Source organism: Rhinolophus ferrumequinum, chromosome 23 (assembly GCF_004115265.2).
Source record: "Rhinolophus ferrumequinum isolate MPI-CBG mRhiFer1 chromosome 23, mRhiFer1_v1.p, whole genome shotgun sequence".
NCBI classification, from domain to species: Eukaryota; Metazoa; Chordata; class Mammalia; order Chiroptera; family Rhinolophidae; genus Rhinolophus; species Rhinolophus ferrumequinum.
Window position 1 is genome coordinate 8,960,595 of NC_046306.1, and position 24,958 is coordinate 8,985,552.

General features: G+C 41.1%; 1 protein-coding gene and 1 long non-coding RNA gene across 3 annotated transcripts; one reads left to right on the forward strand and one right to left on the reverse strand.

Moving 5' to 3' along the window:
* The first annotated feature begins 430 nt into the window (after positions 1-430).
* On the forward strand, positions 431-3,492 carry LOC117015992 (uncharacterized). The gene is made up of 3 exons (XR_004421823.1): positions 431-503; positions 767-874; positions 3,369-3,492. It is a non-coding gene; the product is annotated as an uncharacterized LOC117015992 (long non-coding RNA).
* A 4,252-nt stretch (positions 3,493-7,744) lies between these two features.
* PARD6B (par-6 family cell polarity regulator beta) lies at positions 7,745-23,847 on the reverse strand. Of its 2 annotated transcripts, none has more exons than XM_033095456.1 (3): positions 23,465-23,847; positions 18,724-18,946; positions 7,745-10,723 (listed from the first exon to the last, which is right to left on the reverse strand). In XM_033095456.1, the coding sequence occupies exons 1-3, from the start codon at positions 23,516-23,518 to the stop codon at positions 9,894-9,896; spliced, it is 1,107 nt and encodes a 368-aa protein (XP_032951347.1). In that variant the 5' UTR covers positions 23,519-23,847; the 3' UTR covers positions 7,745-9,893. The 2 variants fall into 2 exon arrangements, with proteins under 2 accessions (XP_032951347.1, XP_032951346.1); XM_033095455.1 differs by having other exon boundaries at positions 7,746-10,723; positions 23,453-23,847.
* Between the last annotated feature and the right edge of the window lie 1,111 nt (positions 23,848-24,958).

Consider the following 24,958-nt stretch of genomic DNA (forward strand, 5'->3'; position numbering starts at 1 on the left):
GCCCGAAGTTTCATTTCACATGCAGGCAAACCAGATTTGTGTCTTTACGTGTGTATGCACGTGTAGGTGGCAATGCAAATACCCGCTTTAAAATCAACTAGTCAGGAGTTGTGTGTATGTGTGCTCTGAAGCCACATTTTTCTGCTTTACCAGATAGAGATTCAAACAAACGAAATCTACATTCTTTGTAAGTTGACCCACGCGGATTGTTGCTTCTGAGAAGGACTGATTGGAGATTCTTTCTGATTTCAGAGGATTCTCGGGGTTAGTCACTGAGAAGCTACACTGCTCAGGAATGCTGTTCTCATCTTCACCGGCATTTATGGGAGGCCCACATTCGAAAACCCTCTCCTTGAAACCTCCTTTACCAAGGCTCGGCAGGTATTTACCAAGTTAATGATTTAGTTTCTGAGTCACTAAGCATACAGAGTTTCGCCTGAGTCACCTGGAGTACATACCTGAGACAGCAGCTGAGGGCCTCTGGGAACATTAGAGAAAACCTGGTATGCAACTTTTTCGATAGGTGTAAGGCTAGCACACACAGGCAGGGCAGAAAGCCTGGGAACAGAATTCTGATATTCCACACGCCCAGAGCCGTGTTTCCTCGGAGTGTGACCTACTCCAGGTCTTAGAAACGGTGCCATGAATGCTATATCCTTGTCGTTTTACGCGTTGCTAGGAGATAGAATGGAAAAGGAATGCTGACATAACCTGTGGGTTGTACTATTAATCAAATTCTAGCCTTTCTCCTCCTTTCTTCTGGTAGATAACCCAGCATAAAAATCCAGCCTGGAGTTTTTAGAGGCTTATTTTCTGTACACCTATAATGATGTGTGTCGAGGAGTCCCAGGATTTGGTCAAAAGTGCAGTTCTGGTAAGTCGGGTTCTACTAATTTGGGATGTGGGAACGACCCTCTGCCCAGGGAGACCGAAACTGAAATCACTTTGGCCAGGTGAGTTGACAGTACAGTATACGCAGGATGAGCGTATGGAGGCCTTCCACACGTCTTTATGAATTTTAGAAGAAATTATAAGCCACGCTCATTAAAGCAGCTCTCCTAGGAGAGGAGAGACACAGATGGGCAAGCTGGTTTCCAGAACCTCCCAAACTTTTGTGGGCACAGGAAGCGCCTGGGGAAATCCTGGTAAAATGCACAATTCTGGGCGCCTTTCTAGAGAGTCTGTTCGGTAGAACCAAGGTGGGTCTTGAGCATCTGCATTTCTCACACGCTCCCAGGGGCTGCTGTCTGGGGACCACACTGTGGAGTCACCCTGAGCTAGGAGACTGCCTGGGGCAGCCGCTTTGGGCCTGTCATCTCCCTGAAAAACAGAACAGCTAGCATTCACTGAGTACTTACTGAGCCTCAGGCACTGTCCTAAGCCCTTCCCAAACCCTTTGTACACATGACCTTGGACAAGCCTCACAGCGACCTTTGAGGGCTTGAGGGGGTGGTTTCACAGCAGAGGAATTTGAGCCATTGATTGTGGTCTCTGTTGAGGTTCCTCAACCATATAGAGCTTCTGAGACCAGGGCTGGCCGGCTGGGGCCGGCAGGTGTGTTTGGTTGTCTCATGAATTGGTTTTTTTGTTGTTTTTTAAATTTTTTTTAAATTGGGGAATATTGGGGAACAGTGTGTTTCTCCAGAGCCCATCAGCTCCAAGTCGTTGTCCTTCAATCTAGTTGTGGAGGGCGCAGCTCAGCTCCAAGTCTACTCGCCATTTTCAAACTTAGGTGCTCTAACCAACTTAGCCATCCGGCTGACCTCATGAGTTGTTTGAAAAATCAGGATGCTTTGGGTGGCCGGATGGCTCAGTTGGTTGGAACGCGAGCTCTAAACAATAGGGTTGCCACGTGGGCCAGTGAGCTGCGCCCTCCACAACTAGATTGAGGTCCAGTGACTTGGAGCTGATGGGTCCTGGAGAGACACACTGTCCCCCAATATTCCCCAATAAAAAAATATAAAAAACTAAACAAAAAGGGTTTCCCTTTAAATAAATAAATAAATAAATAAATAAAAATCAGGACGTTTCACCCAATTGTTTTAAAAATCAGGATGTTTCACCCAGGCTTATATGGTTAATTAATCTACGACAAAGGACTAAGAATGTAAGTGGGGAAAAGACAGTCTTTTCAATAAATGGTGTTGGCAAAACTGGACAGATACATGCAAAATGAAACTAGACCATTTTCTCACACCATATATAAAAATAAACTCAAAATGAATTAAAGACTTGACTGTAAGACCTGAAACCATAAAACTCCTAAAAGAAAACATAGGCAGTAACTTTTTTGACATCAGTCTTAGCAATATTTTTTTGCATATGTTTCCTTGAGCAAAGGCAACAAAAGCAAAAGTAAACAAGTGGGAGGATATCAAACTAAAAAGCTTTTGCATAGAGAAGGAAACTTTCAACAAGATGGGCAGAGGACCTGTGTATCCATTTCTCCAAAGAGGACACACAGATGGCCAACAGACATATGAAGCGATGCTCAACATCACTAATTTTCAGGGAAACGCAAATCAAAACCACAATGAGATTTACCTCACACCTATCAGAATGGCTGTTATCAAAAAGTCAACCAATACCAAGTGTTGGTGAGGATGTGGAGAAACGGGTACACGAGGGTGTACCATTGGTAGGATTGTAAGTTGGCGCAGCTACTATGGAAGAGTATGGAGGTTCCTCAAAAAATTAAAAATAAACTACCAGACGATCTAGCAATTCCACTTCTGAGTATTTATCCGAAGAAAATGAGAACAATAACACAGAAAGATATATGCACCCCTATGTTCATTGCAGAATTATTTACAGTAGCCAAGACATGGAAGCAACCTAAGCGTCCATTGATAGACAAATGGATAAAGAAGATGTGGTACATCCTATGTACAATGGACTATTACTCAGCAATAAGAAATAATGGAATCTTGCTATTTACAACAACATGCATGGATCTAGACAGTATTATGTTCAGTGAAGTAAGTTGGAGAGAGAAAGACAAATGTCATATGATTTCACTTATATGTGGAATTTAAAACACAAAACAAATGAACAAACAGAACAAAACAGAAACAAACTCAGATACAGAGAACATGGTGGCCATAGGGGAGAGGGGTGGTGGTTGGGTGGAAAAGGAGAAGGGAATTAAGAAGTACAAACTTCCAATTATAAAATAAGTCACGGGGATATAATATACAGCATAGGGAACAGAGTCAATAATATCTTAATAACTGTATGATGACAGATGGGTACTAGACTTATCATGGTGATCACTTTGTAAGATATATAAATGTTGTGCACCTGAAACTAATACAGTATTGTATGTCAACTATAATTGAAAATCAATTAATTTTTTTTTTTTTAATCAGGATGTCTCATGAAATTCTGGATTTCTGACATCTGAAAAGTTTGATGAGCTGACAACATGGCCTACACATTGTGTGTGTGTGTGTGTGTGTGTGTGTGTGTGTGTGTAAAGGGGGACTATTTAACAGCCCCAAATCCAGCCCACTCTGGCTCCTTAGAAATGTGAATTTACTCATTGCTCTAAGATCTATCATTCTCATTTCCATATTTCAAAAGTAATACAATTTGAACTTTCTGCCTTTTCAGATTGATGTTTCTATTGGATTTGTATGTTCTTTACATATTAGACTTGTATCAGATCTAATTGTTAAATAAAATAAAAATAAACAATACTACCTGAAACACAAGTCCAAACATTGCCATTATTATGAGATTTAAACTTTTCCTTCAAACTCAGAAAACTGCCACTAGACCCTAAGTTTTAGTTCCACCTTCACCATTTTCCTTTGATAGAGGACTGCTTGGTCTTCTCCTTTTTTTTCCATAGTACTTTATGCTTTTAACTCTCTCCTTTATAAAAATGTATACCCAAAAATACTTCATAAACTGAGCTGCAGCTGATACCACTGAGTTCACTTTCCTGTGGTCCTTCCTTTTTCTTGGGGTGACAACACCCAGATTCCCTGATTCTTCTTGGACGAACCACCCATCCATCGCCAACCCAGTCCAGATTCGGGCCCGTGACCCAGACAGAGCCAATGAGGCAGCTCAGAGGCTTTGGCTGTGCTTAGTGGGGAAGGCAAACTCCCTTCTGTATAAGCTGCTAGCATGACGGGATGTACACTGAAGTTGCTGGAGGTCATTTTTGCCACCACAGGGGGGTAATGTGCCTGAGAAGAGGAAACAGAGAAAAACAAGACAAGAGATGGAGACAGAGTGTAGCCTGAGGGGTAGCCCCGTAGGCCCACGGGGCTATTTACATTTAAATGACACGAAATTAAAAATTCAGAGTCTCTGCTGCCTTAGCCACATCTCAAATATGCAGCAGCCTCTCGTGGGTCAGTGAGTACTGTTTGGACTGAGCAGATATAGGACAGTCCCATCATCATGGAACGTTCTACCAGACAGCACTGTTCGTTCGATAATTATCTGCGCCGAAGTTCTAGCCTTGACTTTTCAGCTACATGAGCCAATAAATCTTTTTTCATTTACGCATTTAGAGTTGGGGTTATTCATAATCCAACAAACCCAAAGGCAGACGCCTTCGATTAACACTAAGAAGGTGACCGACCATGCACAAGATTTGGTTTCAGGGGGTGTTTTCCTTCAGTGCCAGAAAAAAATCATCCCTGGGCCCAGAAATGCAGTCAAGCAAATGACACTCAAGAATACTGGTGCCGTTTCACCATTTTCTGTTGTCTCTTCAATTAGAAAACAATTGAAGACGTAAAACAAATGGATGATGAAAACAGAGGTCTTTCCTAAGTACCCATAAGTGTTTATCAGTATAAGAATTATAATTGGAATAATGGACAACACATAAGATACAAGAATAGTTTTTCCCTGTCAGAAAGTGTTTTAATATCAACAATGTGGAAACAAACTGACATGATGTGCCTCCTGACATGGTACAATGAGGATGTAACATCACAGATGTACCATTCGCACATAATGCCTACGATGAATCTAATTATGAGGAAACAAATCTAAATTGAGGGACTGGCTACAAAACGTCTTTACTTTTCAAGAATGTCAATATTATAAAATAGAAAGAAAAGTTGAGGAACTGTTTCAAATGAAAGGAGACCACAGAGAAGTGACGCCTAAATGTGATGCGTGATTCTGGATTAGAGCCTGGATCAGCAGAAACATTTTCTGTAAAGGACATTTGAGAGACAATTGATGAAATTGTAGTAGTGCTTGTGTATTAGATAGTATTATTGTATCAATGTTAAATTTTTTTGAATTTGATAACCGAACTGTGGTTGTATAAGGGAATGTGTAAGAAACTGTACTTGTTCTTAGGAAATACATGCTTTAGGGGTTTATAGGACTATGATGTCTCGCAACCAATTCTCCAGTTTCAGGAAAAAAATAGAGATAAAGCAAATGTGGGTATGATTTGGGTGAAGGGTATACACTGTACTTTTCATGCAGTTCTTTTCTAGGTTTGAAATTATTTCAAAATAAAAAAGCAAGCAAGCATTACTGTTCCCTCCCCACCCTTTAGGAAAAAAATTACTAGTATTTTTCCATGGCAAATCTCTCAAATAGAAAGCAAAGTACTTCAAAGTGTTTTTCAAATAGTACATCCTAAAATTTTCTTGGGATGTCCCAAAAAAAGTTTTAAAAAATGGAATAGAAAACTAGAGCATTTGTCATTTAATACTCCCTTTGTGAAACTTTCAACTGTATGTAGGTATATGTATGTGTGTATGAGTACATACTAAATCACAATGTTCAATGCATTTCTTACTGTGGGTTGAAAAAAATGTTTGAAAGCCATTCTACTGCCGTATCTTCAATAGGAAGACTCAGATGACAATTTACCTGAGACAGCTTGTTTGGGCCCATTGTGGCGAAATAGTAAACCCACTCTCTCTCAAGTGTTCTGATTTGGATTATAAATCAGTCACTCTTATTTTAAACCACTTGAATTTCTTTTTATAACAAAGCACAGTATGTATAAATATGCTAGGTGGCCAAGAAAGGACTTGAGCCTTTTTTTAAGGAGAATGAATTTACATATTATTTGTATGATTAAAAAAATTTTTTAAAGGTTTCCTTACTAATATTGTATTAAATGTTACCCATCCCGTGGGATTATAATGAACTAGATAATTAATAATGAACTAGAAAATAGTGATTTTCTATGACATGGAGGAATACTCATTTTAGAATAAAAACCAAAAGAGAGCTATTTAAAACAAGAAAACACCAACGTACAGCTTGTAAAGAAAATATGAACTCCACCGAATTTTAATATTCATTTATAAACTACCCATCAAATGTTACAAAGTAACTGGATAAACGTATTAGCTTTTAAAATAAGTCTTGCTTGTTTTTAGGGAAGAACTTGGCAGATTACTACATGCTGAGGGCTTTTAAATTACGAAATCTAAGATTAACTGCCTACTTACCTTCCAATAGCCCATCAGACATCCCGCCAATAACGGCATTTTCAGTAGTATACCAGTGATCTTGCTACAGCGGGGAGGACAACCAGTTTGTGCTTGAGCCAACAGGTCAGTCACCATCACCAAGTGATACACACGCCTTCACAAATAACAAAGTCAAGATTTTCAATGTCTCAAAGTAGGCACTCACTCCCAAACCTGCAAGCTTCATCATCCACATTTAAACCCTCCATCAATCTAAAGATGGGGAAATCAAAGCAACCATCAGTTGCTAACCATGAATTTGAGTAATTTATGGCATAGAACCAGAACACTGCTGGCCTTTCCTTTTAAATTTCTGACTTCCGTGATTTTTCCTCAACATCAAATTTAATTCCTTTCCCAGACTGGAAATTTAGAAACAGCAAGGATTTCAGATACAAACAGCAGCACTGGGGTCACATTTTGGGGAGAAAGGGATGTTTTAGTTCCGTACAATTGCTTCATGGACCCTAAAACCAAGATGAATATATGGTATTGAATGTAACACAATCTGTACCAATCCACGATGTGAAGAATTCCATGGACAGGATGTTGAATTTTTATTTCGAGGGTTTTTCAATCTGTTTTTAATTGGGGGAAGGAATTAGAAGGATTATCCTCCACACTGGTTGAGGAGTTAGTACTGAGATCAACTAGCCAATGACAGGGTGACTAATTTGGGATTAGACATGGCTCAGGAAGACGGTCAGTTTTATCTCAGGCCTTTCTAATTTTTCAGTATAAATTGAATTCAATAGATACAGGGTGGCAATGAAAAGTATAACTAAGTGAATCTGAGTTTCAGAAGATAAACTGTCACACTACAAACTACTTTTGTCTTTTCAAATCATCTTAAACATAAATGATAACTCTGGGTATCATGCAGTTTCTCACACTATCAGAATTAACTACATTTTAAATGCTATCTTCCAGTCCACAGCCATACGTGCACACAAGTTGCAGTAAATGTACATACAATTCGGTGTTTATCTTTTAAAAATTAAAAGCTAAAGAAGCCAGGACCTTGCTGTAACTTATGCAATAGGGTAAATGATTGTTGGGTGGCTTCTCATGTATTTGCAAACAAGAAAGTAGCCTTAGAGAAGTCTATCTTTATTTGTAAAAAATAATATACAACTAAAGCTAATTTGATTTTTAAAAATCAAAGTTCATTTAGTGATAATGTACATTTTATAATAAAATTGTAGTAAAATACTGACATTTGATAGTTTAAACAAAGTATCATTCATGTAAAAATCATGTCGCATGTAAAATTTAATTAGAAAATTCAGTTCATAAAAGTACATATATTTTGTTGATAGCGCATGAGAACATTATCATAAATTTACTTAAAGATACAGAACAAAATTCACAGTTAGGCTTGACATTAAGTACTATAAAATTTTATGCTGAATCCACTGATATTTTTGTTAATAAGATACACTTGAATTAATTCAGACTACCAATGAATTGACATTTTATTGTATAACCAAAATCTATTGGTTCTACAATACGTCTAGTAATCAATTATTTTACCAATAATTTAAATGAGAGCTCTAGTTGAAAACACCACTGACATATACCCTTAGTAGGATAATTAAAATAAAAAGCACTAGCAGCTTTGATTTCTACTTTCATGAATACATACAAGAAAAATCTGTATTTTACAGTTAAAATTTGTACAAAAAGTCAAGCCCTGTAGTATTTTTCCCCATGAGAAAAGTTCTGATGTTAAAACTTTGTTTAAAAAAAGAGAGAGAGGTAGTGTGTGAAAGTATTTTTACTTAAAATGTTGAACCCCTGCACCGCTTATAATATAAATGAAATTTAACCTTCTACATAGTAACATTTTTGCCATTCAAGAGCCAAATTTACAAAACTCACAGAATGTTAAAGCTGGAATGCCATTAAAAAATAGTGGTACAGAAGTGGAAGAACTTGGGTGAATTCAACAAAAAGTACATTGTATTACATGTTGTGCAGTTAATAGTTTAGTGACAATATGTTTAGTGGTCATGTGAACAAAATACATGTAAGTATTCTGAGTCAAGTGAGCTTCATTTAATCCAGACTTTACTTCTTCATATACTTTGACCATATAGTGAAAATATCCTTCAAAACGGAGTCCTTTGATTCTTCATTGTTTTAATAGCACACAATTGTTATAAAGGTATCCATACTAGCCCTACCATAAAATTAATTAATAAATAACTCTGAGAGAAATACCCATAAGCCACAGGGAACTTATGTACTTCATCCTCGTCTCAGTTTCTATGTACAAACATACTGTAGTGTTTGGGCACAATGTACAGTGAAATCAGGCAAGGACTGAAGGTTAGCAGCCTTACTCGTAACTTGTTCTAAGTGGATGCATTGGAAAGTAATAAATAGCCTCATAAAATTAATAGCAATAAACTCTACCTGTCAAAGGTGAATACTATATAATTTTCATAAAGTGTAGGCAGTGTTCCTAGAAATCCCATTAAGGAAACCCAAATTGTTCATATAAAAAGTGCACAAGTTTGTCCTGTGTGTAAAAATCTCTTAATTTGGGTGCATTTTTTATCCAAAATGATTCACACTACTCAAATACATTACAAGAGTATAAAAGCACACCAAAAAAACACACACACAAACAACAAAAGGAATGCTTTCCAGTAAGATTGGGAATGCAGCTGAGAACCGGTTAACGTTAAGGGAGAGTCTCCCATGTGCCCAGAGTCCATGGAATTGCCTTTCAGAATAAGTTACACCCACATGGAATGAGTTTGTAAATCTAAAAGCACAGGATGGACAAACATGAACTTAAACAACGGTTAGTTTCTTACTTCAGGAACATCGTTTCAATGCTTTATAACATAGGAAGCAACTCCTAAAAACAATCGGTGTGATTTCTTAGAAATTAGAAAGAAAAAAAAAAGCACTTGAAAACATTACTTAGTTAAAATTCACAACAGAAGAACATTTAAAAAATCAAAATAAAATACAGGAACATAGGAGCTGAGGTCCCCAAGGTACCAGAAGAGAGAATCAGACGTCTTCACATTACAATTTTTAAAAATATAGTTAAAGAAAAAATGAACTGGGCTCTGCACAGCAGGTTAAATACGCAACCACTTCAGACGGAAAAGATCTAGTCTCTCACATAGTTCTGAGAATGTGCTCTAACATCCAGTTCTCTAGAGACAAAATAGCAAACGCACATCTATCATTAGCAAAGGCCCCTTCGTTTTAGACTTAAATTCACCTCTGATCCACCCACATTCATATTAGCAATGATCAAACTACAATTTTAATAACATTTTAAGCTTACAATATTTTTTCTCATGCCTATTCCAAGTCGCTGGTTCAGAGGTATATATGCTTTAAACTAGCCAAATGTACAAGTCCCCATGGCACCCTCACACAAAAAACAGTCCAACAATGGTTTCATAGTGTTATGATGGTTCCATCTTCTTCTAAGAGTTTCTGATCTGGAGCACGCGTTTCAAATTCTGTATTTGTGCCACTTGCTATGGGTGCTAAGCTCACTTCGTTAGAAGGAATAAAACCATTCTGTCCAGACCCCACACTGAGTTCTATGTGCGTTAATGATTCCAGGCTCTCGGTAAGAGGAACGGCTTTAGGGATCTGCTGTGGGACCCCATTGTTCTCGATAATAATGTCCTCTTCCTCGCTGTCTTCATCCTCGGGCTCAAAGCTCGGTTCCATCTGCTGGGGGTAGCCAAGAAGGCTGTTATCCGTGGACTGGCCGGAACTGCCCGAGGTCCGACTGTTCCTAACAACGTTGTTCCGCTGGTTTGCTGGTCTCACTGTTATGATGAGGTTGCGGCTGTTTGCGATCATCATGTCTGTCACTTGATCAAGACTCTTCCCTGAAACTTCTATGCCATTGACTTCCAAAACTTCATCATTAACAGCTAATAGTCCTGTGCTTTGAGCCAGACCTCCGGGGACAAGTCTGGAGATGAAGATCCCTGGGACCTTCTCTAAGCCGTGCGGTGTTACCCTGACACTGGAGCCATCCCGGATGTAGAATCCTAGGGGTTTCTCGGTGCCGTATTTGTAAAGACGGACCCTACGATGTGTTTCTGGGAGAATGTCCACATCTATAATAGATGACACAGGTCTGAAGTCTTGGGGCATGCTAATGACTAGATGTGGCTTTTTCCTGTGGTTGTCGGGACGCAACACATTGGTTAAAACATTCTTCTTCTTTATTAGTGTGTCTGTACCAAAGGCACTGTAGTCTGCTTCTTCTGTTTAAAAATAAAATAAAATAATTATGGAAATGCTGTAAAAACACCCATTTATCTACGGCTGAATCTGTACAGAAAGGATAACTAAAATGTATTTGGTACATAAACAAACTAGTTAAATATTAGCTTATTCTAAGCAGATGAAAAAGTAGAGCAGCAGTAAGGCTATATCAGAAACGACCACTAGGTGGCCCTCTCAAGTACACATAAAATTACCAAATGTTGAAGTTGAATTTGATAAAGCTCAGTAACTATGAAGCAACATTAAGCATGGCAAATGCAATTCAGATAAGTTTTACAAACACATTGTTAAGCATTATTTTAAACAAGTTACTTAAAATATACTTTTCCTTCATTTGTTTAAAACACCTCCAATTTGCATGTTTGTCATATTCAACTCAATGACAGGAAAGGGGACACTTTGGATTCCCAAGGCAGATCAACAGAACAAACTCAAATACCTGTGTTAGAGGTTGGCTGGGCAGATAACGTAATTAAATAAAGCAGATAATATGCACTAAGTGATCATGTAATTAGATGAATGCATAGCAAACACTTAGGAATTTGGGTAGTCTGCAAATACACACTGTCCCTCTGTTTTCTGAGGGAGTTCTTAATTTTTCCACTTTTGAAAGAGGCTGAGGTATAAGATTTTTAACTTTTTTCTTCACTGTGTAAAAAACAATAAAGTGCAGGGGCATTTTGTCTCAGTGGTGGTGACGGACAACAAGCTGGAAAGCTCCTGCCCCATTGAATGGCACAGCGGCTCTGCACCCAGGACGCTTTTCTTCATTTGAGGGGCCAAATCCAATTTGCCCGAGAGTGTTGTTTTTTAGGTCAAAATCTTCCCATTTTTAAATGCTGACACGCAGTTAAACAACAACAAAAACTTGTTTGCGCTCAATAACATCTGGGGGTTGAATTCATTCTTCAAGCCAACAAGTTATAATCTCTGATGCAAACTAAGGGAACACAGGGCACCTAAAACCAGATATTCTTAAATTACATTGCTGAAGTAAGACAGTCTACAAACAAAACATCTCATCAGAGAATGAGAAGTAGAGAAGAAAATGAAGTTAATAGCAGGCACAAAAGTGGAAATCATGTTTCAAAAATAACGGGATAAACTAAAAACATAAGAGCCTCCCCCCGCCCCCACCTGCAAAGAATTAGTTCAAAATCGTCGGGGACTCAGCTACTGCTGCAGATAACAGTAACATCACCCTTTGTACAGGCCTTTGGTATTCTCTCCCCTGACTCTCACTCCGCCTTATTGATAAGTATTATCATCTTTACTTTACAGACCAGGAAGTAAAGGATACAAAGGAAGTTACAGAGAAAAGACCGGACCCAGGTCTTCCTAGGCAAATACCTTAGCGTTCCCATGTTGTGTCAATTGTGTGCCAGAGAATGGAGAACTTCAGTGTTCTTTTCTCATGCTACTTGGACATCCTTCAAAAGCTAGTTTCAGAGAAATATACAAGACTAGGGGTCCTTCATTTTCGGCATTTTTCCCCGAGGATAATTTTGTCTTCATTTATAAAGTATTTGCACTTGTTCTTACAAAGACAGAAATTTATTTATAATTTCGCTTTGGCAATAAATCCACTGACACAACAATCTTTTTGGCAAAATTTGGCCGAAAATCTAACAACAATCATCCTCTACTAAATGTATTTTCTCTAAGTTTTGTATATTCATTTTCAAACAATCAATGAAGGAAGCCCACATATTTATAAGGGAAATTCCAGACCATACAAACTGAGAACAAAATTAAGTTGCCTACATACCTATTCATGGGAAACCTGACAAAACCCCCAAATCTGCATAATTTGGCATCACATCCAAACTGTTTGAATGCTCTCTGCTAAATTCTCAGAAGCAATATGCCCAGTACAAAGCCTCCTTTGTCCTCCCATCGAGCTAATCAGTTTCCAGCCACTGGGAAAAGAAATATTTTGGCAGAAAGCCAGGGTGCAGGGTGTTAAAGTGTAAAGGTGAATGTCCACAGGGAATGGCAGTTCACTTTCTACCTGAGTATGTATATCAAAGCACTGAACTCAGTGAGATGGAAAGTTTGGAAACTTGGTTCATAGCAACCTTCCACTTGTATAAACCCAGGCTTATGCAACAGTGCGTGATGACGGCTCATGCAGCAAAACCTCCCTCACCGAGCCTGGCCCTCAGCCGGCGTCTCCGCTAACTGGACCGGACGAGGATCCACCTGAACGGCCACTGAACAGCTACATGCCCTGCAGACCCTCCCTCTGAACCTTTCACTCTTTAAACGTTAATTCTGAAAAGCCTGGTTATTTCATTCCTTAGCTCAGAGTCCTAAGTTACAGATTCAGAGCGGGCACGGGGGGGGGGTTGGGGGTGGTCAGGGCCCACTGGTGAGTGGCAGGCACAGATACAAGAGATAAAAGCCTACAGTGGATAATAAGCAAATCGAAAAAAAGAAAAAACTTTACATAAACACCGTCAGCATCTCTGTACAGTAACAAAACCGTAGCAGTTCATGTTGGAGTCATCAAGAAAGTTCAAGATTATAATGTTTGAAGTTTAGCAGGAAGACAGGAAGAATGAAATACGTTTTGAAACTGTTCCATTCCAAGGGTTATGACCTTCCCCTGTAAGGAGTTATATAGCAAATACTGTAGGTGCTGCAGGTCAGTCTCTGTGGCAAAAGCAGCCACAGGCAATCCATAAAGGGGAGCATGGCTGTGTTCCAAGAAAACCTTATTTACAAAACAGCCAGCAAGCCTTCGTTTGCCAACCCTTGTTCTAATCCAAAATGGTTAAATGAAACAGATCTGGCAACTTTAAAAGGATAAAACGTCATTGAAAGCAATATTCAAATTTTGCAGATCCCTTCTCTTCCTAATACAAGTCAATCAACAAATGTCTCAGAAGCGCCTGTCTGTGGCCAGGCTCTCTGGGCTGCCGACGCGTGAACAGAACAGGTAAGGTGCTTACTTTCAGGGAGCTTACAGTCTAAGTGAGGAGATGTCAGCTGACAGTGTCAAACCATTACATCATCACAAAGATGCCAAGGGCTGCCATGTCTGCTGTGCCCGGGGAGCCTGTATGTAAATGGGAGCCCAGCCGGGTTCACAGGGGAAGGCAAGGCTTCTCCAGGGAAGTGAGGCTCACGCTGAGACTGGAAAAGGAGCCAGCAGCTAATCAGGGAGGAGGGAAGGACGGACTTTCCAGGCACAGACTACAACGAATAAAGAGAGGAGCGGGATGGGGGAGATGAAGGAGTCCAGGTACAGTGACGGGCCGCTTAGCGCCGGGATGCGTTCGGAATGCAGTGATTTCATGGTTGTGCGTACACAGTCCAGCCAACTACACACCCAGCTGCATGGCCCAGGCGCTGGCTCCCAGGCGACCAACCGGTACAAACAGGAGACTAACTCTAGCACAGGAGAAAATGATGCAATCAAGAGACAGGAGGGGAGGGTGCTGCTGGTGTCAACAGCACGGACTATGGACAGCACATGTAATAAGTAGGAGGAGGACATTCTAAAATAATGATAACAAGTATAGTAAATACGCAAGCCAATAACATATTTACTATCACAGTCAGCTATCATGGACTGTACATAATTGTATGTTCTACACTTTGTACGCCTGGCGGACAGGTTTGTTTACACCAGCATCACCACAAACACGTGCGTGACTCGATGTGCTACAACAGAACTTTTCAGCTCCATTATAGTCTTATGGGGTCACCTTTGTATATATGGTCTGCTTCACTGACAGAAGCCCCATTATGGGGCTCAGGACTCAGGACTGCAGTGAGATTAAAGGGTGGGGGCGAGGGGGCAGGAGCAGTCCAGAGCCGAGTCAGAGGCAGCCAGGGGCCAGGCCGACACCCAGGGCCTCCAGGGAAGTGTTAAGGTGGACCGCGGACTTCTGCTGAAGGGCAATGGGAAGCAACAAGGATTTTTGTTGCTCCATGAAGCTCACTCTGGCTGCAAGCAGGAGAATGGACCTGAGGGCACGGTGGGAGACCACTGCAGGGACAGGATGCTACCTGACCTGGAGCAGGTGGTGGAGATGGGGAAATACATTTGAAAAAAATTCAAACACAGTTTTAATCGGCTGGTGACTGAAAAGTAGGTATGTGTCAAAGGTGACTCCCAGGTTTCTGTCTCGAGAACTGGTGTCATATTCTGAGATGTTGCGCCACACTTTCTTCTGTTTATTTTATTTCACTTTTTATTTCTGAGGCCGTATCTTTTGTTAAATTATCTTTTACAATTTACTATTAAAGTGTATATCCCTTATACCATTTCTAAATTAAACCCCGATTCATTAAAATATAACCTTATGATACATTTACAAAATAACGTCCATTGCACAGGGAAGTTCGAAGAGATCATTCAGGTGCCTGCGCAGTTTCAGGTGTCTGGTGTCTGGGCAGAAAGGCCATGTCTTTAGTAAGATGATGTTTAAAGCGAGGCCCTTCTAGTGTTTCTAACAAACTCCTCTGAATAAAGCCAAGACGTAAACGTAGTTGTGTAATGCCATACAAAAACAGATGGTGATATATATATATAGCAAGAAGCAGTGGTGTAGATATTCTGATCCGATCTGGCGAGGAGTCTGAGCCTCTCGACGGACCCAGACTTGGCTGATCATCAGGACGACCTGGAAGTTTTTAAAAAATGCACATTTCCCTGGCGGGAATGCCACACCTACAGGAATGACCTATTTTTTTAAACATACAACCTTTAACTATTTTCTAACACTGTTTACTGCACAATAACCTAAACAACAAGGGAAGGAAAACTCTACTCTGTGCCTCCTTGTCTCCCTCCCTCAAATGCATGAGGACACTCTAAACTCCAACAGGGATGGGGGTTGGCAAAAGGCCTGCGTGTCCTCTTTGTGAACATAACTTTTAAGATATTAGGTTTTTTGTTTTGTTTTTACTTCCATGATAACAGCCCTAGAAATACAGTATAGGGTTTTTCTTCTCACAAAAAAAATTATTATAAAACATAAAACTTTTCACCACTATCTTCGAGTTCACGCAATAGTTGTTTATGAATTCAATTGTGAGCTTTCACATCAAAGAAACTTTAGTAGAGTGTATTTTAAAAGATCACGTGGCTTTAAATTTTTAAATGGCTTTGTAATTTGTTTTAAAAAAATCACTTGGTACTGCATCAAGTGTAATTGCTGCCCTGTTGATTCCTAAATTGGGTTCAATAAGCCAAGAAAACAGAAAATGTGTTATAATGAAGCAGCAAAATGTTAACTATACTAAATGTCATGCTTCATGTTAACTTCTTGAATGTAATGTCCATTAAAGCTTACATGAAATCAGCTTTCTACTTAAGCATCTGTTGAGCTTCGAGGGAAAAAGTATTACCGTGAGTCACAGGACGCTGTGTAAGTCTATAAGACAGAAAATTAACTCATACTTAAATAAGGTAATTCCAGGTCTCCAGAGGGTAATGTGCTGAAGGCCGGGGTGTGGGACGATGTGGGGGTGTGAGGTGTAGGGGTAGGGGTGGTGGTGGTGCTTTATCCACGGTGGTCAGAAGAGACCCCTCTGAGACAGTTATTTGAGCTAAGATCTGAAGTAAGAGGAGGTAGACATGGGAAGAACTAAAGGGAAAACTTTCTCAACAGAAGAAAAAGCCAGTGCAAAAGCAGAGACAGCAACCAAGTCTGAGGACAGAGAGAAAGCCAGTGTGGTTGGCTGTGATGAGGGAGAGGGAGAATGGAGGGAGTGGGAGAATGGAGGAAGATGAGCTTGTGACGTCCAGACTAGGAAGCAGTTTATTCCAAATGCAGTGAAAAGCCAGTAGAGGGTTTAATGCAGGAATGAACTGACCAACGTAACATTCATCATTTGCTTAAGTCATATTTGTGTTAAATTTATATTTTTAAAAACAAAACTTCACTGTTGAAGGGACTGCCTATTTCTAAACCAAACTCTAAGGGCTATCAATTGTACTGGACGTTCACCTCTACGACACAGAAAACTTGTGTTCACATAGATACATATTTAAAAAAGAAATAGCAGAAGATAACCCACCTTAAAAGATGTTAGGATTAATCTCATGATCATGTAAGTGTTACAATTCCAGTAACAAACAGAGGTGGTGGTATAAACCAGCTCCTATACTCTAACAATTTCGTCAGGTGGCAGTAGTTAAAAATAGTCATTCTACATTGGAATACACATTCCAAGGAGCAACTAAATTTTTAATGAAAATTACAATTGCTAACCAGAAAGGCCTACCAATCAACAATAATGATTTAAATCATTCTGCTCACAATGATAAACTCCACTCAAATGTTTGGTCCTTCTCTCCTCTACAGCACCTTTCTTCTCAGCATTCTGTACGCAGCTTTCCAAGGGTCTATGCCTGGTCTTCATCTCCGCTAGTCCTGGTGTCTACTGAAAATTTCAACTCTGACAGCCTCTAGATTTCTGTCCTAAGCTCCAGTCTACCATTTCCAATTTCCTAATGACATGGTTGAAATTCACCAGCCAGGTAAACGTTTTTGTTCTAAAACCAAACCGATTTTCTTTCCAAGTCAATCCTTCTTCCAAATTCTGCTTGTTTACGGCACCGTCCCAGCATCAGGCTCGAACCCAGAAAGTTGGACAACTGTTGGACAACTCTTCAACGCTGCACCATCCAGCAGAGCGCAGTGACTGTCAAATACTCCCGCTGTATTTCCACAGCTGCTTTCCTCACCTACTGCCTTCTCTGGGGCATTTCCCAGCTGCCTCTTCACCACCTGCTCCTTGCTCTCTCCTCTAGAGAGCGGCTCACTCCTATTCTTCCCAACAGCCAAATTAATATTTCTAAAGTAATACTCTAATTGTACCCCACCAATAATCTACAAAATCCATCTCAGGGGTCTCTGGGAAAACTGTGTTTGTCAGTATTTTGTAAATAGTCAAGTGGAGGTTAATTCTGTTGGTGGACTTTAGTTCTTCCAAACCCAGGAAAGCAAAGATACATGACACATAATCAGTGGAATTTCAAAGCCCTGGGAGTGGTCCAATGCTTATCAACTGACTGGAAAGAAAGTTTCATCCTCAAGGGTAATCCCTCCCATTCTCCCAAATTGCTTTCTGGGTTGGTTTACAGACATGGTAAAGCTTTAATTATTCCACCAATACTGGGGGCCTGCTGCTCTCATGCTGGCTTTCTAAACCTCTTTATTTACCAAAGACAAAGGAATAAATGGCACACAACATGCCCATCTGCAGACAAGACACACACACGAAGGAGGCCACGAAGTTAAAAAAAAAAGTTTTAGGATTCAAAATACATTTGAAAATGCTTGCCATATAGAGCAGTTATTTCAAATGTTCATTGTAAGACTAATATCAATGTTTACATTCCTTCAAAATAATTTTCCAGAAAATTAACTAATTTAATTTCTGTGAAAAATATTCTAAAAGAGAAAGGAAACATTTACTGCGTGCCTGCCTATTACTACGTGCCAGGGCACTGCACTTAGCTCATTTAATCTTTCTAATAATCCTATGCGATAATATATTCAGTTTATACAAAAGGACACTGAGACACAGGAAGCATAAATAACTTTCAGGAATCTATTAAGTAGTAAGCACAGCACTTGAAAGTGGGTTGCCACCAAAAGATTAAAATGTTTCTCTGACTCCAAAGTCATACTCTTCCTACCACATCTTTCCGAAAGGACAAAATTCCATTCAATGAAGTGAAGATTCAATACATTACTAATTTCTATTACAAAAAAATCTAAGAGGATTAAAATTAAATTAAAAACACAGAGTGTCTGAAATACACTTAGTGCAGTGTAAAGATAATCATTAAACCAACAATATCACAAATGTTTTAACCCACTTATTAGTTAACATGGTAAGAAGATTCACACAAAATGTGTATTCATTAAGTCTACGCCAAAGTCCTTGTATCCAATATTAATGAGGAAAATAAACTTGTATTTCTCGAACTATTTTTGTAAACAGTGGTACTTACCCTTTTTTTGTATAAAAATCCTAAGCAGTGGATTGGCCGTTGAAACAGCTTTGTGATAATTATCGTCGTTATTTATAGGTAGTAAGTCTCCGTGGATGTCTGCATAGCCCACTAAAACGTCAACATTGGGGATCTTATGAACATGTTGCAGTAATCCATAAAACTCCTCAAACTTTCCAGGTTTTGATCTTTCCAGTGAAAACCGACGAAATTCTGCTCCAAACTATAAATATAATAAACACATCAATTAAAAAAAAAAGTAACAGGACCGAATTTTAAAATGCATGCCATCGAAAAATTAAGAGGCATATCATTTCCCTTAATGAAGACGACAGCTCCAGTGACAGTCTCCTGCCAGAAACCTCATTCCCTGGCGATAAAACAGCGTTAAGAAAGGCACAGAAATGTGCCTTCTCACTGCCTCGTCTCTGAAGGGCGCCCCTTCAAGAGATGCAGGCTCCACTCAACCCCTGGGGTAGCCAGGCCTCCCTGGGGACTGTCCTGCACAGTGAGTGACTCAGCTCAAACCCTGTCTAGGGCTTGAATCTTGACAGCAGTGCTCTCCTCACTCAGGCCACAGGGTCACAAGATGTGCCCAAGTCTTTATTTCGACTGTTAGCAAAAAGCATCTAAGTTTCTTCCCCCATAAAAGAAATTACGATTTCACAGGAAGTGGCAAGAAGTAACAGAAACATATACAAAAAACTCTGAACTTCTTGGCATTTAAGGTATGACACAAATGGAAGTATATCATGTAAGAAATAGGTCTAGAGATAAGATGCATCTTCCCTATGTTAATACTGTAAAAAAGCTTTAATACATCAAATATATATCCTACAACTATCCAATTAATGCAAGAAGTGTTTATGTGCTTGGCACCGCGCTAGACCCTAGAGATTGAAAGGCTGAGGCATACACGAGTTCACCAATTAGTGGATAAAGAGAAAAATTACATCAGAGAGGTATTAAGGGATCACACAAACAGGGAGTACCAATATTTATCTTCCCAATTCTGCTTCTGAGGTCTGCTTCCCTACTCCAGAATCACAATTCTGCTCTCCAAATGTTAAATTATTAAAGTGGCTCTTATTCAACACTAAGGGCTGGCTTCACCTAGTCTGTAATAAACAGGATCTATCTGACTTACTTCGGGTCTAGCATGGCATTTCCCCCAATGTGGAAACCTACGAAAGGTTACTCAACCTGCCTCAAAAACGCGTACCAGCCACGTTTGGGAAATGCTACGTAACTATAATCACACTCTTAGGAATCAGTGGAGACCACACATTAAAAGCTCAGTTAACTCCTGTGGTTGATTAATAAAAAAAAAAAAAATTTTTTTTTTTTAGACAAATGTTTGCTGTGTTTGGCCACTGAACTCATTTTCCCTCTAAATATCTATTATCAGCACCACTAAGACAACCTTAAGCATCATGCAGAGAAAGTCCCTATCAGAATAATTTGAGGTTACAAATGTGTCAATTCATTTTCCCAAGGACCCTATGGGATATCTAGTGTCACAGCTTTGTCTGTAAGTTCATCGGCCTTGCTTATATCCATGCTACTCACCAGTTTTAAATTAAAATAAAAATTCACTAAAACTACCTCTTACCTCTAATAAATAATTAAAAGTTTCCAAAATACATTCCTGAATCATAAACATTAATATTTGTCAAGAAAATAAAGTGACTCATACCTAAAACTCTCAAAAAGTTTAGTCACACCTTCTCATTTCAAAGTAAATAAAAACTCAGGCACACCCTTCATATCAGTGAGCCTTATGATGTTATCAAAAGTCATAGTTTCTCCTCCATTTTCTTCATTCTGATATCACAACTTAAAGTTCTTAGTGCTGTCTGATTCATCCCAGGGTTTATCACCTCCCCTGATACACCAATGAGAGTAACACCTAATAAACAATTTAGGGCTTCAATGTTTTTCCCAAAGCTTTTGGATGAAAATTCTTTTGGATGAAAACATTTTTTTCTCTTGCTTAAATGTTATGATAAAAAACAATAGAAAACTGTATGGATTCAGTAGATGTGCCCTTTTGCAAATGTTAGCAGGAAAAACAAAGAGAGAAATTGTTATGCTTCTTGCATCAAAACAATAGGATTAAGAGAACTGTTTACTACATGAAGAAAAATACTAAAATAGAGATAAAATTAAGACTAATCAAGAACTATTCACTATGGGAACCATTTACAACTTTTTTAGCCTGATCTACTTTTTCCTGGCCACCCAGGATGTGAATAAACATCCCCTCCTATCTTCTGTTGGTACATTCTAGAAATGCAAACTTAATTTTAAAATTCTGCTTGTCCATGAATAATAATTAGGAAATGTACAGCTCAAAGGCTGTTCCAAGGTTATTAAAGGACACCACCTTGATCATTGATTAAGAACTTTCCCAACTCTGTAGCAACAGGAAGATAAATAAGTTACCAAAGAAAAGTCACAGGGTACCTGGTATCACAATTTAACTATAGCTACATTTGCATTATCCATTAATTTATTTATATCATTTTGCCCTTCCAGGAGCAAAGATAATAAAGTTGACTCTTTTCTATGCAGAAGAAAGAGATCCTGAAATGTGGATTTGCATATCACCTAGTTGTGGTTACACCCTAACCTCTTATGTAGTGATCAGTTTTGTAAAAAGCTGTGATATCACTAAAGCAATAAAAAAGGAAATATTGTTACAAACATCTATCCAAATATTTTTAAATGGTAAAAATGACAAGTGCCATTAAAAAATAAATGTATCACAATACATATCTGAAACACAAGGTGTCACAGACACACTAGAAAGAGTATCTATACTGTGCAGATTCATCGCCAGCTAGAACAATAGTGGGATGACACTTCGTTCCCTGCAGGTTCTCAGAATGCCTTGATTCTATTTAAGAGAGATGGTTCACTAACAGTACAGCATCGCAGGTCAAATATTTAACATATAGTTTAGACTAAGTATGGGAAAGATTCATAAGTCAGTTGACAGAAGGGCAGAAAGCCTGAAATTCCAGTCCCCAAGTGCTCAAGGTTTCCTAGTCTGAGAGATAAATTACTATTTGGTTGTATTTATCAGTGCACCTAGAATTCCTACTCATTTTCCCCTATGATTAAAAAAATTACTGACTTGCTACCAAGATTAGGACCACAGACTGAATTTTAAGATCATGCAATATCATAAATGTTTTTCTTTTCTTAACCTCAACTCCCACAAAACCAAACTAGATTTGTAACAGAAATGCCATGAGCAGGTTCAACCATTGGAGGAAAAGCTCTATTTTGAGTCATCTTAACCCTTAGTTCAAGTACTGTCACTTCAATTTGTTTTGGCAGGTCAATGGAGGACGCAAGGAAGAGCATATTCCTTAGCATCCCTTAAATTATTGCTCTAATTACATTTCTATTCTTATTAAACAGAATGGTTTCTGAAACTCGGGCCTACCCTGATACAAGTTAAGTCACAGATAACATTTTAAAGTGATGTTAAAAAAATGAATGTTGATATTCTTGATGTGATGATCTCAGTTATAACAACTTACAGAACTTTGCTTATCAACTCTAGATAATAAACACCATTCCACCCACAGGCTCCAGGGAGCTTTCCTTACCCACTTCACTCAAAATCACTCCTTGATTTTGCATTCTTAGTCGTCTTACATTCACTGATTTCATTATTTTTGAAGTTGGTATGCTTTTGCTTTTCTCCTATGCTTTTATGTACTTTGGTCTTCCCAACTCTTATTTTAAATGTTCTCAGGGCCCAGCCAGTGTCCTCTTTTGTATTCTAGAAAGCCTAAAAGTTCCTCTGTAAAACGGCTTTAAGGTTTTGTCTTCAAAGCAGAGCTTGGGGAAGTCATATTCTGTGTTCTCAGAGAATTAGACTAGATTATCTAAGCTCCTTTTGGCCCTTCAATTCATGAAAATCTTGCTGAAAACGTGGCTGCAGATCACCTTCAAATTCCAGCTCAACACCTCCTTTGGAGAGCATTCCCTCACTAATCCCTATAGACTACTCTACTCCTGCAATTTAGGAATTCAGTGGCTACCGACGTTTATTATCAGCAGATTGGCATACCGCTGGTCAAGAGTGAAAACACTTGATGTGAAAAGGTAGCATGATGGAATGAAAAGAGCATCGAGACTCAAACTGTAAAGTGCTCCTCCAACGAAAGGTGATAGTGCTAATTTCATAGATTAAATGCATACCAAAGTTAGCGCTAGGAAAACCCCTAGCAGGAAGCAAAGCTAACTTCCAAAGGGCTCTTTGGTTCACTGGGTTCTTTCTCTCTCGTTCACCACTCGATGAACCCCTGAACCACAGAAAGGGGTAATGTTGTGATCGCGGGTGTTCCAAACACCTTTTACTCACAGGCCAGGAGGAAGAATTCCCCCAAACCTTTAGACACCACGCTGCGCTCAAACGCCTCGGTTGTATCTTGGCCCCTACTCCCATCCTTGAACAGCAATGAGATTTAAAGAACCAGATAAAATGCTCCACTGGTCTTTTTCCTACCTGGGCCAGGAGCAGACACAAGGCCCCCACCTTTCTCCCCTCCCTTCTCAGCAAGTTTATTATCCACCGTCTCCTGCCTCCAAATCCCACTACCGCGCCTCCACCGTCCCAGGCTCCGGGGCAGCTCCTCAGGCCGCCCCCGTGCCTCCCCCGGGCCCCGGCCCCCATCGGACGGCCGCTCCGCCCAGCCCGGGCCCCGCGCACCTTGCTCTTCACCTCCATGGTGCCCAGGCAGCCGCTGCCCGCCCCGTGCCGGTGGCTGCGGTTCATGCTGAGGCCGGGCCCCGCGGCGGCCTCCTCCAGCCGGGCCGACCCCCGGGAGCGCGGGGAGCGAGTGCGCGGCCGGCGGGCTCCGGACGCGGCAGCGGCCCGGGGGCCTCCTCACAGGCACCTGCAGAGGGGCGGCAGCGGCTCGGGTGTCCGCGCAGAGATCCGCTCGGCTGACTCCTCACAGGGCGACACTGAGGGTCCGACTGGCGAAGCGGCGGGCGGGGACGTGACTCTCCCTCCGGGCCTCGGCGGCTGCCGCGACGGCGGAGGAGGAGGCGGAGGGGGCGGAGCAGAGGCGACAGGCGCCGCAGCCTCGCTCTCGGCCGCCTCCCCCGCGAGCCCGCGCGCGCGCGCACCCGGGGCGGGCGGGAGCCGCGGCGCGTGCGCGCGCTCACCTGCAGCCTCCGTGGAAGTCTCGGCGGCTCGCGCTCCGCCCACACCCAATAGGAAGCGCGCACCTGCGCCTGAGGCGCCAACCAATCGACACCCGTCTCGCACAGACCTTGGGCGGGCCGCCTCCTAGAAATTCCCGCCCACCACCGCGCGATTGGTCTCTCGCTGAGAGGGAGGGGCGGGATCACCTGAAGCTGTGGGCCTCTGTGACCGAGCAGGAGAGCTGGAAAGCGCATGCGCGGGCTCTGGGGTTTCCGCCCCGGGAAGGCCGGCCGGAAGCGCGAGCGCACCTGAAGATGAGCGGGAGCGGGTGAGCCTTTAGCGCACGCGCAGGCGCGCGGCTGGTTGCCCCGCTCCCGTCTGCGGCTCCAACCCGGCTTTGGGGGTTGGAGCGCGCGGCGGATCGCGTTGCCGAGGCTTCGTGGATGTGCTGGATTCCGCTGTCCTCCTCTCGGCTTCCACTTTGGGACGCTGCCGCCTGAAACAACGCCCATCCGCCACCCATTTGCATCGTTTAGGTGTCAGGCTGAGACTCTGTTTGCAAAATTCAAGTTTTCCCACTTCTACAACAGTTACTGAAAACCTAACCTCAGGGCTCTTCTGGCTTGGTTTTGTCGGTAGAGACTCTGCAGTCCGTCAGGTCCCAAGCGGTAGAGTAGGCGCCTGGAGGGAGGGAAAGTGGGCTGAGGTCCGATGGTTCCTCGCCGGCCCTGCCTCCCTGAGGATTTCTCCTAGACCGGCCCTGGTCCAGGGCTTCCTTTACTCCTTTTTTGTTTATTTTTAATTTCTAAAGTCTTCCTCTCCCTTCCTCCAGTCATTTCTTGGCCATTTGCGGTTTCCATCACTGACAGCCTCTGGATTGTGTTCACCAGTGACGAAACTGTGTCCCAGATAACAAAGGACTGAACCCTTCTCTCTAAATGCCCCAGAGCCGGGTTCTCCTCACAAGGACCCTGTTTAGCATTGGTCCTGTTGGGAAGGTGAGAAGGAGACCCCCGTAAGTCCCCCCACTCACCTGCAGAAGGGACTTCTCACCGTGGGTCTACT

Excerpts from the sequence above, each read along its gene's own strand:
- PARD6B (XM_033095455.1), bottom strand. The coding sequence starts at position 23,518 with ATGAACCGCAGCCACCGGCACGGGGCGGGCAGCGGCTGCCTGGGCACC. Across the intron at positions 18,947-23,452 it reads CCATGGAGGTGAAGAGCAAG|TTTGGAGCAGAATTTCGTCG; the intron begins GTGCGCGGGGCC and ends TTATATTTATAG. Across the intron at positions 10,724-18,723 it reads GATTTTTATACAAAAAAAGG|AAGAAGCAGACTACAGTGCC; the intron begins GTAAGTACCACT and ends ATTTTTAAACAG.